General features: G+C 41.7%; 2 protein-coding genes across 2 annotated transcripts; both read right to left on the reverse strand.

The window, feature by feature from the left end:
* On the reverse strand, nt 1,723-11,196 carry LOC109226151 (the record flags this gene model as incomplete). The annotated part of the gene is made up of 2 exons (XM_019390950.1): nt 10,597-11,196; nt 1,723-2,154 (listed from the first exon to the last, which is right to left on the reverse strand). Coding segments are annotated over exons 1-2 (1,032 nt in total), but the record flags the coding sequence as incomplete, so codon positions are not given.
* On the reverse strand, nt 11,208-12,010 carry LOC109226152. Its single transcript, XM_019390951.1, has 2 exons — nt 11,798-12,010; nt 11,208-11,702 (listed from the first exon to the last, which is right to left on the reverse strand). The coding sequence occupies exons 1-2, from the start codon at nt 12,008-12,010 to the stop codon at nt 11,208-11,210; spliced, it is 708 nt and encodes a 235-aa protein (XP_019246496.1).

Raw genomic sequence — 15,161 nt, forward strand, 5'->3', positions numbered from 1 at the left:
AGCATCCTGTACCAAATCTGTACCCAATAGCCTGACCTCGCCCGGCTCAAACTAACCAACTGGAGATCTACACCGCCTCCCATACAAAGCCTCATATGGAGCCATCTGAATACTCGACTGGTAGCTGTTATTATAAGCAAACTCTGCGAGCGGTAGAAACTGATCCCATGACCCTCCAAAATCAATAACACAAGCACGTAACATATCCTCCAATATCTGAATAGTGCGCTCGGACTGCCCGTCCGTCTGAGGGTGGAAAGCTGTGCTCAACTCAACCTGAGTACCCAACTCTCGCTGTACAGACCTCCAAAACTGTGAAGTCAACTGAGTGCCCCTATCTGAAATGATGGAAACTGGGACACCATGCAACCGAACAATCTCCCGGATATATATCTCTGCTAACCGCTCTGAAGAGTAAGTAGTACAGATAGGGATGAAGTGCGCGGACTTGGTTAGCCGATCTACAATTACCCAAATAGCATCGAACTTCTTCAAAGTCCGTGGGATCCCAACTACAAAATCCATGGTGATCCTCCCCCACTTCCACTCTGGAATATCCATCCGCTGGAGCAAGCCACCCGGTCTCTAATGCTCATATTTCACCTGTTGACAATTGAGACACCAAGCTACAAATCCCACAATGTCTTTCTTTATTCTCCTCCACCAGTAATGTTGTCTCAAATCCTGATACATCTTCACGACACCCGGATGAATGGAATACCGCGAGCTATGGGCCTCCTCCAGAATTAACTCCCGAAGCCCATCCACATTGGGCACACAAATCCGGCCCTGCATCCTCAACACCCCATCATCACCGATAGTCACATCTCTGGCATCATCGTGCTGAACTCTGTCCTTAAGGACAAGCAAATGGGGATCATCATACTGGCGCTCTCTGATGCGCTCATATAAGGAAGACCAAGAAATCACACAAGCCAATACCCTGCTGGGCTCCAAAATATCCAACCTCATGAACCGATTGGCCAAAGCCTGAACATCAACTGCAAGAGGTCTCTCCCCAACTGGAATATATGCCAAACTCCCCATACTCACCGCCTTTTGGCTCAAAGCATCGGCCACCACATTGGCCTTCCCCGGGTGATATAAGATAGTAATGTCATAATCCTTAAGCAACTCCAACCACCTCCACTGCCTCAGATTGAGATCCTTCTACTTGAACAAGTGCTGGAGGCTACGATGATCAATATACACCTCACAAGACACACCATACAAATAATGCCTCCAAATCTTCAACGCGTGAACAATGGCAGCCAACTCCAAATTATGAGCAGGGCAGTTCTTCTCATGAGGCTTCAACTGACGAGAAGCATAAGCAATAACTCTACCCTCCTGCATCAGAACACACCCAATACCAACTCTCGAAGCATCACAATACACGGTATAAGAACCTGAAGCTGATGGCAATACTAACACTGGAGCTGTGGTCAAGGCAGTCTTGAGCTTCTGAAAGCTCTCCTCACACTCATCAGACCACTGAAATGAAACACCCTTCTGAGTCAACTTGGTCAAGGGCGATGCAATAGACGAAAATCCCTGGACAAACCGGCTATAATAACCCGCCAAACTAAGAAAGCTACGAATCTCTATAGCTGAGGACGGTCTGGGCCAACTCTGAACCGCCTCTATCTTCTTCGGGTCCACCTGAATACCCTCGCTGGACAACACGTGCCTCAAGAAAGCCACTGAACTGAGCCAAAACTCACATTTGGAGAACTTTGCATAAAGCTTCTCCTCCCTCAATCTCTGCAACACTACTCTCAAATGCTCCGTGTGCTCCTCCTGACTACGCGAGTACACCAGAATATCATCAATGAAGACTATGGCAAATGAGTCGAGATATGGCCGGAACACACTGTTCATCAAATGCATGAACGCTGCTGGGGCATTGGTCAGCCTGAAAGACATCACCAAGAACTCGTAATGACCATATCGGGTCCTGAAAGCTGTCTTAAGAATATCTGAGTCCCTAATTTTCAACTGGTGATAACCTGAGCAGAGATCAATCTTGGAGAACACTCTCGCTCCCTGAAGCTGGTCAAACAAATCGATACGAGGCAAGGGATACTTGTTTTTAATTGTTACCTTGTTCAATTGCCTGTAATCAATGCACATTCTCATCATGCTGTGCTTCTTCTTCACAAAGAGAACCGGCGCACCCCACGGTGACATACTAGGACGAATGAACCCCTTATCCAGGAGTTCCTGAAGCTGCTCCTTTAACTTCTTCAACTCCGCTGGTGCCATATGATATGGTGGAACAGAAATGGGCTGAGTGCCCGGCACCAGGTCAATACCAAAATCTATATCCCTGTCCGGTGGCATGCCCGGCAGGTCTGCAGGAAACACATCGGGAAAATCCCTCACAATTGGAACAGAATCGATACTGGGAGTCTCTGCACCGACATCCCTCAAAAAGGGTAGATATGACAGACAACCTTTCCCAACCATACGCTGGGCCTTTAAGAAAGATATCACCCTGCTGGGGACATAATCGGTCGAACCTCGCCACTCAATCCGTGGCACACCAGGCATAGCCAAAGTCACTGTCTTGGCATGACAGTCCAGAATAGCCCGACACGGAGATAACCAGTCCATGCCCAAAATAACATTGAAGTCCACCATACATAACAATAACAGATCCACTCGGGTCTCTAGACCCTCAATAGACACAACACACGACCGGTACACACGGTCCACCATAACAGTATCGCCCACCGGCGTAGAGACATGAACAGAAGAAACAAGGGACTCGCAGGGCATATCCAGATAATGGGCAAAATAAGACGACACATAAGAGAAAGTAGAACCAGGGTCAAATAACACAGAAGCATCCCTGCGGCAGACTGAGATAATACCTGTAATCACCGCATCTGAAGCAATCGCATCAGGCCTAGCTGGAAGTGCATAGAAGTGGGCATGACCACCACCGAATCGGCCTTCCCCTCTGGGGCGACCCCTAGATGACTATCCTCCACCCCTAGCTGGCTGGGTGGGTGGTGAAGTGGCTGGGGCTGAGGCTGATGATTGACCCCTCTGCTGAGATGAACCCCCAAGACGATGAGGATACTGCCTCCACATGTGACCCATCTCTCCACACTCATAGCAACTCCCGGGTGCTGGAGACGAGGACTGATGGGAACCCCTAGCACCGGAATGACTAGCAGACGTACCTGGCGTAGAAGAATCCTGGACTGATGGAGCACGGGACGAACCCTGGGCGGGAAGTGCACTGAGTGAAGAATGACCCTGCTGAGAACCGTGAGAACCATGGCCTGATGATGCCCTACGATAGCCTGGGCGAGCTGACTGAGCATGCCTGAACTGACAGCCTATGCCGTGTTGAAACTGGCCCCTCGAAGGAGCACCCCCATAACTACCATGACCACGAGGCCTCTTGGCCTCCCTCTCCTCACGCTCCTGGCGACGAACTGACTCAATCTCACGAGCATTATCCACAACCTCCTCAAACGTAGCACCTAACACTCTCTCCCTAGTCATGAGAACTCGAAGCTGGTAGGTGAGGCCATCAACAAACCTCCTGATCCTCTCTCTCTCTGTAGCGACCAGCCAAATAGCATGTCGAGCTAACTCTGAGAACCTCATCTCGTACTAAGTGACCGTCATATCTCCCGTTCTCAACTACTCGAACTGCCTACGCAGCTCCTCCCTACGGGACTGTGGAACATACTTTTCCAAAAATAGAGCGGAGAACTGCTGCCAAGTCAGAGGTGCCGAACCAACAAGCCTACGCCTCTCATATGCCTCCCACCAAGTGAAGGCAGCTCCGGTAAACTGAAAGGTCGTGAATGTAACCCCGCTGGTCTCCAGAATACCCGCGGTGCGAAGAATCCTCTAACATCTGTCTAAGAAGCCCTGGGCATCCTCGCCCTCAGCACCATTGAAAGTAGGAGGCTGGAGTCTGCCAAACCTCTCCAATCTGCGCTGCTCATCCTCTGGCATAACTGGAGCTACGTAACCATGAGCAGTTGCCGCCGGCTGGGCTAGTGGTGCCTCCGGTGTCTGCACTCCCTGAACCACCGAATCGGGTATGCGGGCGGCGGGAGTCTGAGAGCCTCCCCTGCCTGAGAAGTGGCTGCGGCAGTAGAGACCACGACCGCCTGAGCAAGACTCGTACATACTGTCAAAGTTTGGGCCAAAGTCTCCTGAAGACCCGGAATCACAATGGGCACAGCTGGTGCCTGAGCCGGTGCTTCTGGAGTGTCCACAATTGGGACCTGCTCCTGAACTGGGACGGCTGGTGAATCAGCAGGTGCTGCCCCAGCTGCTGTGGGGGCTGCACCTCTGCCCCTACCACGGCCTCAACCATGTCTTCGGCCTCTAGTGGCTCCAGTTGGTGGTACTGGTGGTTGTCCATCCTGACCGGCAGCGCGTGTCCTCACCATCTGTGAGAGAGTAGAATAAGAGAAGTTTAGTTATCGGATCAACAAATTCGCACAACAAGAATTTCAAGAATATGGAATTTTCCTAAAGGTTCTGCAGCCTCTCAAGGATAAATACAAACGTCTCCGTACTGATCCGCGAGACTCTACTAAACCTGCTCATGACTCGTGAGACCTATGTAACCTAGACTCTGGTACGAACTTGTCATGACCCTAAACCCAACTCGGTCATGATGGCGCCTCTCGTGAAGACAAGGCCAGCCGACACACTTCTAATTCACTTTAAAGTAATTAAAATAATAACTACTAAGTATTTAATCAGAAATAAAATCCCAAAATAAGCATTCAACGGTATAATTTGCGGAAATAAAAACCAACACAACCCGACATCGGGGTGTCACCAGTTATGAGCATCTAGAACAATACTACAAGTCTGAAAGTCTACTCCACTACTACATAACTGAATCAAAGGAAATAAGATAGAGGGAGAATGCACCGGGCTGCGAATCGCCAAGCAGCTACCTAGTAACTCTCTGAAGATCCGCTGGAACTATCAACCCTCAGTAGCAGGACCTGTAGCGCCCGAATCTGCACACAGGGGTGCAGGGAGTAAAGTGAGTACTCCAACTCAGTGAGTAATAAAGATAAATGAAGACTGAGCGATATAAAATCACATTAAACACAACATTTAGCTATAAGAGGCATAACAAAAATCAGTAAATATAATTAAGCAGTGAAATCTCATAAACACCTTTTAAACAGTCAAACAATATACAGGAAAAACAACTAATAAGGTAAACACATAAGAGCTGCCCCTCGGGCACAGTAACAATAGAATCAGCCCCTTGGGCAATGTCACAGAACAATACCAGCCCCTCGTGCTGTATCTCATATCACAATGGGTACCCGCGCTCACTGGGGGTGTACAAACTCGGGGAGGGCCCCCTTACGGCCCAAGCGAAATATCAAGCCATCTCGTGGCATCATAAACATGCTCTCGGCCTCATATCAATCACAAGCCACCTCGTGGCGTACAATCTCAGGCCCTCGGCCTCATTATCATAATCAGTATATCACTGTTGCGGCATGCAGCCCGACCAAAAAGTATCCTCACAATACAGGCCCTCGGCCTTACTCAGTCAGAATCTCATAGGCCCCTCGGGCAACAGTAAAATATGAAGCTCAGCTCAAAACATCTTTTTAAAATATCATCTAAGGTGTTTAAAACAGAATAACTTAGTTGAGTTTTTGAAAACAGTACAATATGGCATGACTGAGCACAAGTATGAAATCAAATAGTGAGGAAAATATCAGTAAAAATCCCCTAAGAGTTCAAACAGTTGGCACGAAGCCCAAATATGGCATTTAGCCCACAATATAACAATATCAAACAATTAACTATCAAATACGCAGTAAAACACTCATTCGGGATGGACTAAGTCACAACCCTCAACGGTGCACGACCCCACGCTCGTCATCTTGCGTGTGCATCACCTCAACACAGACGAACAGTGTGTAATCCGGGGTTTCATACCCTCAGGACAGCATTTAAAATCATTACTCACCTCAATCCGGCCCGAAATCTAGCTCGCAATGCCTTTGCCCTTCGAATCGATCTCCGGATGCTCCAAATCTACCAAAATCAGAATGTAACCATTAATTTATGCTAAAGGGACGAAGCCCACTCGAAAATGATCGAAAAACATCACAAAATCCGAAATTACCAAAACCCGACCCCCGGGCTCACGTCTCGGAATTCGATAAAATTAACATCATTGGATTCCTTATCTCCCCACGAGTTCATACATATAAAAAGTTCTAAAATCTGACCACAAATGGTCTTCCAAATTCTCAATCAATGGCCGAGGTTTCTATGCCCTAGTTTCTCAAACTTTACCTTTAATTACAGCTCTAATCCATGCATTAACACCGTAAAAACGAGTTTTCATAATCCAAAACCTTATCTCAATGATGTCTCCTTGATTTCTCTCTTCAAAATCACCCGAATGCTCCAAAATTCGTGTTTAAAAGTGAGAAAACCTTCTGAAAATCGCAAAGGAACTAACTTATATTTTCTGTCCAGACATTTCCGCATCTGCGGCCATTTCAACGCATCTGCGGTACCGCTTCTGCAGTCAAGACTGTCGCATCTGCGGTCCCCACTTAAATCCGCATTTCCTGCATCTGCGGTTCCATATCCGCACATGCGCCATCGCAGGTGCGGTTCCTCCAATCGCATCTGCGATTTTTTGTCTTCCTAGCTCCCTTCCGCTTCTGCGGCTCCTCTCTCGCATATGGGGCGCCACACCTGCGGTCCCCAAATCCGCAGGTGTAGAAATACCAGAAGTAGCACCATCTGCAGCTGCAACAATTCCTCAAACTCCCCGTCAACCATCCGAAATCACCCCGACGCCCCTGGGACCTCAACCAAAAGCACAGACATATCCCATAACCTTATTCAAACTTGTACCAATCTTCAAAACACCTCGAACAACATCAAAATCACCAAAACTCATCGAATTCAAGCCTAAAGTTCTAAATTCTTCCGCATTCCGCTTTTGATCAAAAAGTTTACCAAACCACGTCCGAATGACCTGAAATTTTGCACACACATCCCAAATGACATAACGAAGCTACTGCAACTTTCGGAATCCCATTACGACCCCTATATAAAAATCTCACCTATCAATCGAAAGACGTCGGAAACTCAATTTCGCCAATTCAAGCCTAATTCTACTTCGGACCTCCAAAATACATTCTGATCACACTCCTAAGTCCCAAATCATCTCCAGGAGCTATCTGAACCATCGGAACTCACATCCGAGCCCTCTAACACATAAGTTAATATCCTGTTGACTTTTCCAACTTAAGCCTTCTTAAAAAAGACTAAGTGCCTCAAACCTTCTCACAACCTTTCGAACCCGAACCAACCCGATCACATATAAAACCGATAATTTAAGCAAATAGAAGCAGAATTGGGGAAAACGGAGAGGTAACTCATGAGACGACCGGCCGGGTCGTCATAATAACGTATATCAAACTGATATAGATAACTTTATTCTCATAAGCAATTGTTTAGCTATTAAGTAGAGGCACTTAATAAATCATTTTGCTAAACCAACTGTGATGTAAATCAACTTATCAAGATGAACTTCTTGAATAGAAAATGTGGAAATTATGTTCGCAATTAAATTATTGAGCAAGTCACCGCAAACATCGGCCAGGTTGCGGGTTATTAATAATCGCACTTGTAACCATCTCATAGATGCATCTTATGTGGTATACATGGCAGGTGAATGGGCCCATATTCACCTTTGATATTTCCAGCATTCATGGGATTCAATCCCAATTTTAGTTGGTGTATTAATTAATGAGAATATGCAACATAAGAGAATTCGTAAAGAACTTTCTAGTTCTTTAATATTTACCCATGTGAATTCTCTTTTATTTTTGCACATTATACTTAAATTGATATGAGTAAACCAATTATGCCAACTGAATAAATATCAATATTGATAAACTTTAGATTTACACCATGACGTGTGCAATTATCAATAAAATCCAAGTTTATTATGATATGAGTTTTTATATCAATAAACATCCACTTTATTTATTTGTGTAGTACAAACTGGAGAATAAAGCGGGTAGCTTTTCACATATATGTTACCCCGCTACAAGTTGTAGCATTAGAAGATATTAAATATTTCCATTATTTATAGTCTCAATATATAACCAATCGCTTTCGGGAATACTTTAGAAACTCAATAAGTTTCTTTGAGACTGACTACGACACAATAAATTGACATGATAATCAATTGTATTCCTCCAAAATAGTAATAATTGGCTCTTTTAGAGCTCTCAATTAATTATGTACTACCACAAATTCATCAACATCCATATGGCGAATATCTCTTTAAAGAGAAAGTTATACCATTATGGTTATGGTCAAAATTATATGCAAGATATGTTTCTTGCATTAATGTTATTCTATAATATGCACATTACCAAAATATTTTGGCGTGCAATAGGTACGTGACCAATGACCTCATGGCATAATAATGACATTATTTTCTTATATCATCTCAAACCTCCTCTAGAGGTGAGTGTGTGGTATATTCACTACCACTAGTACGTTCATATTCTTTCAAGAATGAATATGTATTCATAAATCAGATGTTGTCACATTCACATCATGATGAAGACTTATTTTGAGAATTCTTATTATTCTCATTACCACGATAATGACGATTATAATTTTGTCTATTACCACGTCCACATCCATTGATACCTTTATGGTAATTTTGTCTTCTTTCAGACTTATTACATATTGCTATCACATTCTCTTAAGGGAATGAGAATGGAGAAAATTCAATGGGACGGGTTTTCAATTCTTTGTCCACAATCATACCTGAATTTGATCATGGCAAGACACAGAAATTTTACCACTTTGGGTGGTTATAATTTCTTTCAAACTCCATTAGAGTTAAAATCAAGATTTATTGTCTTTGCTTGTATTTAAAATCAAATTATAGAATGTCAAGAATTTAAAGGAGAAAAATAAAGTAAAATACTTACCTTAAATCCAGAATTTAATCATGAAGGAAGTTCATGGAACAATTGACAATCATTATGCTCCATCCCAAAACATCTACTCAATTGGTTAGTCTCGTGCTGATAACGTGTTATGAATCAATAAAAGAAGAAGAACAATATTGCAGAGAAAAGTAGAGAGAGAGAATTCTTATTGATATTGGATGATTTACAATGGAATAGAACCCTCTATTTATAGGGAGAGGGTGACTTAGCCACCAAGCAATAAACCCTAGAATCTCTCTAAATATAGACATTCACCATAAATAAAATTCTATTTATAACAAAACCTATATTTTCCTCTTCTTTTTTTACGTATAGTACTGTTGCGACCAAACACACTCACGTAAGTATACGTGGTCGTCAAGTAATAGAATAGTGAGTAGAGTATCGTTCCTTCGAATACTTATGATTAACTTTTGATTAATTCAAACTCAAACAACTTATCGATTCAAGAGATTTTTCTCAAAATATGTAATTGACTAATTTACTACCTAAAAAACTATCAAGCAATGAAATAACTAGAAATGAACCACAGTACTTATGCAATTTCGGATAAGCATCAGGTATGCAATTTCGGATAAGCATTAGTAAGAGAGGATATTTCATGGTCACAGGCTAGCTAATAATCATGATGCGTTCTTGGCTTAAAATGACTAATTGATTTATCTGTATTGTTGATTGACAAGGTTAATATTACTTATAAGAATCTTTCGAGTTCTTACTCGCCTATTCAAGCTAACTTAATGCCTATATGTCTATGGAATTAAGATTAACAAGAATGCATTTACAATTCCTGTATTTCAACCAAGCAAGACAATTAGGTATATGTCTATCCTAATTGCGAATCCGTTCCCCGATGCCTAGGTTCAAGAACTTAATGTATTTAATTCTACATGCAATCTAGAATTCCCACTTTCAAGTTAAACTCTAGATTCGTCGATAGTATTTCACTGTTAGCTACTCAGTAGAATTAAATAAACAACCCAATATGATAAACTCAAACTCGTCAAATTAAACTTCAAACATTACACTCGTGTAGCACCCATGACCCCAGAATATTAGGGTTCTTAGCCATTCATGTTCATACAATCATCAAAAATAATGTTTTCTAACATAAAATCAATGAATACTAGAATAAGCATGGAAGAATTGATCAGATTTGTGCTCCCAAGTGTTTCGTACTTTTGTTTTCCTCTCAAAGTCACATCCTCCTCAAAATCATGTGTTTTTGGTATATTTATACCGTGTAGAAACAATCCCGGATGAAGCTACCCTTTCCAAGATGAAGTAGGAAATTACTCTGCAATTTTTGTACACCCGCGCCGCGCCCGGCGTCATACCCTGAGGCGCGCTTGTGGAGATTATCTGCTGGTGTGTATTTTTTCCTGTCAAGCACGTTTTACACTGCGGCATCGCGCCCTATGGTGCCCCATGCGGCGCGGCAGTGTTATTTATTATTTTTGTTAACCACTACAGTCATCCCCCCTTTCTTAGGCACACATTGGACGGGGCTTACCCATTTGCTATCAGAGATTGGAAATATAATACATGCATCAAGCCACTTAATCACTTTTTTTCTTACCACCTCTTTCATGATTGGATTTAGGCGGCGTTGTTGCTCTACACTTGGCTTGTGTCTGTCCTCCATAAGGATCTTATGCATGCAGAAAGCTGGACTAATGCCTCTAATGTCAGACATCGTCCACCCAATTGCTCGCTTATGCTCGCGTAGCACTCTCAACAGCTTTTCTTCCTGCAATTTAGACAAGTCAGAAGAAATAATAACTGGTAAAGTGTCAGGACCACCTAAATAGGCATATTGAAGGTGCGGGGGGGGGGAGGGGGGCAAGGGTTTAAGTTCCAATTTTGGAGCTTCTTCAACTGACGGCTTTGGAGGAGGACCACTTGGCCTATTTAGGGGCTCAAAGAGGTTTAATCCCCGCATGTAAGCACATGATGCATTTAGGATATGCATCATCTCCTCAACCGCATCATCAATCTCCAAGCTATCGAACAACATGATTACATTCTCTAGAGAATCGTCTAGATATACACCCGTGTCAAAAAGTTGCTCATCCACCTCCACAATAGATATCATAGAGAGCTCCTCATAATGGCGGGGAAGTTGGATCGCCTTGTAGACATTAAAAACTGCTTCCTTGTTGTCCACCCTCATAATCATTTTTCCCTCTCTCACTTTAATAATCGCATCACCTGTAGCCAAGAGAGGTCGTCCCAATATATTAGAACCTGTTCATCAACCTCATAATCTAAGATAATGAAGTCCGCTGGGAAGATGAATTTCCCAATTTGCAGCAACACATCTTCAATCACTCTTTCAGGGTAGGCTATGGATCTATCAGCTAGTTGCAACATCACAATGGTCGGTCTTGGAGCTCCCAGACCCAATTGCTTGAACAAGGACAAGGGCATCAGATTTATGCTCGCCCCCAAATCACAAAGAGCACGACCCACATCGATATTACCAATTCGCACGGGGATGGTGAAGCTGCCAGGATCCTTAAGCTTTTGAGGAAGCTTGTTTTGGACCCTTGAAGTGCACTCCTTAGTAAGTGCGACTATCTCGAATTCAGTCAATCTCCTCTTGTGAGCCACTATATCTTTTATGTACTTAGCATATTTTGGAATTTCGCGAAGCACATCTACTAATGGAATATTCAATTGAACCTGGCTCAACATAGAGAGAAATTTGTTGAACATGCGATCATCATTCTCTTCTGCCATCTTTGGGGGAATGGTGGTGGTGGCCTTTCAGCATTCACTGGTTCTGAACTTGCATCATCTTTCTTTGACTCATGTGTTGCCTTAGGAATCAACTCCCCCTCACGTGTAGGTTTATCCTTTCTCTTCTTTGGCACTTCTTCTATTTCCCTCCCGTTTCTGAGTGTAACTACATTAACTTGAGGATTCTTCTCTGTATCACTGGGAAGAGTACCTGCATGCCTAATATTCTGATTTGACGCTAGTTGCCCCATTTGTCTCTCAAGATTTCTAAAATTGGTCCTGAGTTATTGATTGTCAAGCAGCAACTTCTTCAACAAATCATTCCTACTCTCTTCTATTTGCTGGGGTGGCTTCTGAGATTGATTAAAATTTCCTTGGGGCCTATAATGATTCTGAGTCGGCTAATTTCTACCCCAGGAGAAGTTAGGGTGATTCTTCCAATCATTTCTACTCTCTTTCTATTCTAGCTCTATCTTCGACTTCCCTTCTCACTCTGTGAAGTGTTCGTTCAATTTCAGGATCAAGAGGAAGGAGGTTGTTTACATTTCTACTCCTCCGTATTCAAGAGAAGAGCCTGCGTTAACACGGACAAAGCAAATTGAAAATTAAAACTTGAATAAATAACTAATAAAAGCTTAACTCATTTAAGTAGCTAATTTCTAAGTCCCCGGCAACGAGGCCAAAAACTTATTGCGACCAAACACACTCACGCAAGTATACGTGGTTGTCAAGTAATAGAGTAGTAAGTAGAGTATCGTTCCCACGAAGACTTATCATTAACTTTTGACTGATTCAAACTCAAACAACATATCGGTTTAAGAGATTTTTCACAATTATGTAATTGACTAATTTACTACCTAAAAAACTATCAAGCAATGACATTACTATAAATCAACCACAGCACTTAAGCAATTTCGAATAACAATCAGTAGGAGAGGATATTCAGGGTCATAGGATAGCTAACAATCATGTTACATTCTTGGCTTAAAATGACCGATTGATTTATCTGGATTGTTGATTGACTGTGTTAATATTACTTATAAGAATCTTTCGAGTTCGTACTCGCCTATTCAAGCTAACTTAATGCCTATATGTCTATAGAATTAAGATTAACAAGAATGCATTTACAATTCCTGTATTTCAACCAAGCAAGACAATTAGGTATATGTCTATCCTAATTGCGAATATATTCCCCGATGCCTAGGTTCAAGAACTTACTATATTTAATTCTATATGCAATCTAGAATTCCCACTTTCGAGTTAAACTCTAGATTCGTAGATAGTATTTCACTGTTAGCTACTCAGAAGAATTAAATAAACAACCCAATATGATAAACTCAAACTCGTCAAATTAAACTTCAAATATTACATTCATGTAGCACCCATGACCCCAGAATATTAGGGTTCTTAGCCACTCATGTTCATACAATCATCAAAAATAATATTTTCAAACATAAAATCAATGAATACTAGAATGAGAATGGAAGAATTGATTAGATCTGTGCTCCCGAGTATTCCGTACTTTTGTTTTAAACCTCTCAAAGTCATGTCCTCCTCAAAATCATGTGTTTCCGGTGTATTTATACCGTGTAGAAACAATCCCGGACGAAGCTACCCTTTCCAAGCCGAAGTAGGAAATGACTCTGCAACTTTTGTACACGCACCCTGCGCCCGGCGTCGCACCCCGCGACGCTCTTGTGGAGATTATCCGCGGGCGTGTATTTTTTCCTGTCAGGCACGTTTACACTGCCGCATCGCGCCCTGCGGCGCCCCATGCGGCGCGGCAGTGTTATTTTCTCGGAGTAAAATTGTTTCATCCTTTTTTGAGATCCAAACTTGGTATACGACCTCCGAACACGATCCCGGTTTAACTTATTGGGCTTTTACTCAGACTTCATAGCTCCAAATTGATCGATTCAGCTCCAAATTAACTTTTTAGCTCGGAATCACTTCCTGCAAGACATACAACACGTACTAAGTGTAATTTACTATCATTTAAGCTCAAACACACGTAAAATGCAGTAATTAAAATGTAATACTACGGCTAAAACACGAGTTTCTAAATGAGAAATAATGGTGCTGGCCTTAACTATTTGATGAAGTTGTATTCTAAAATTTAACTAATTATAAGTTTGTGGTAAGATAAATGGGATTCTTCATTTTTAGTAGCGCTTCTTCTTTGATAAGTCACATGATGTGAGAATTCGATTAGTCAAACTAAGTGAGTTTATTAGAATACTCGATGGTAGTAGGTTAGTGAATAGCTGAGTGTTTTCTCTTTTAAACCTATATCTTCCTTCTTTTTTTTTTTTTATGTATGGTATTAGTGTTATTCTCGTATTTTCAAATCTTAAATCTTTTTTATTAAATATTGTTTCGCTTGTTTCGGTTTTATTATTTTTCTAGTTGCTGTGAGTACTTCTCTTTCCGTAGTTCTTTGTTATCGCTGTTGTGATTATAGGTTCCTTGAACCGAGGGTCTATCACAAATAGTTTCTCTGCTTTCACAAAATAGGGTAAGGTCTGCGTAAATATTACCCTCTTCGGACCTCACTTGTAAAATACATTGTACTAAAATAAACTAATGCTATATTATTAATGAACGTGTCGCCATTATCCGTTGTCCTTATCCAATATACTTAATACTAGTAATATCTTTCATGCTTCCTAGGTTGAATTTCACTGTTGTCCATATCTGATGAGAAGATCCAAGCCAGTCCACAGAGTCAGATAAGCAGGTTTAGTTGAAAGCATATTTCGAGAGAAATTTTAAATTTAAACACAATTTAATTTTAAATTTTTCATTTTATTTTTAATGAAAAACTTTTACAAATCTCGAAAGTTCTCAATTCTATTTAAACTCGGCATTCGGTCAAAGAAATTCTCATAAAGTAAAATGAATACCCACGAGGTTGAACAAGGATATTCAGTCCCCACATTAAATTAATAGTATCATTTTAGACAACCAACCATTTTACGAGTCTGTATATTTCTTTACTAGTAGACGATGAAGTAAATTGAACACAACCTTTTTCTTTTTGTCCTTATTGGTAAGTTCTCATATTTAATTTAAGGCGTAAAATAGAAGCCGTTCCTGCAGATCCATCAGTCGCTCCAGTTCAGGAGCAGGTTCTAGATGTGATTGAGCCATTATATAACTAACAAGAAGAATTAAGCTAAAATGGTTTGTTTTACGCGAAATCAAATTAAAAATTATTTCCGTTCTACTATTAATTGTTGTTATGCCTATCCAACTTCTTAATAAAAATACTAGCGAATGTACAATATGTGTTTAATCTATATATTCTTGCAAAAAAAAAAAGTAAGCAGTAAATTTGATCGACTATTTCTGTAAATATCCCACCATATAATCAAACTGAGGATCCCAGATATTCTCTGAAAT

This window comes from Nicotiana attenuata, chromosome 5 (assembly GCF_001879085.1).
Source record: "Nicotiana attenuata strain UT chromosome 5, NIATTr2, whole genome shotgun sequence".
In the NCBI taxonomy this organism is placed as follows: Eukaryota; Viridiplantae; Streptophyta; class Magnoliopsida; order Solanales; family Solanaceae; genus Nicotiana; species Nicotiana attenuata.

What these genes read in the sequence shown, in the direction of transcription:
- LOC109226152 (XM_019390951.1), bottom strand. Translation starts at nt 12,010, where the DNA reads ATGGGGCAACTAGCGTCAAATCAGAATATTAGGCATGCAGGTACTCTT. An exon ending in ATGATGCAAGTTCAGAACCA is followed by an intron (nt 11,703 to 11,797) that starts GTGAATGCTGAA and finishes ATGTTGAGCCAG; the next exon opens with GTTCAATTGAATATTCCATT.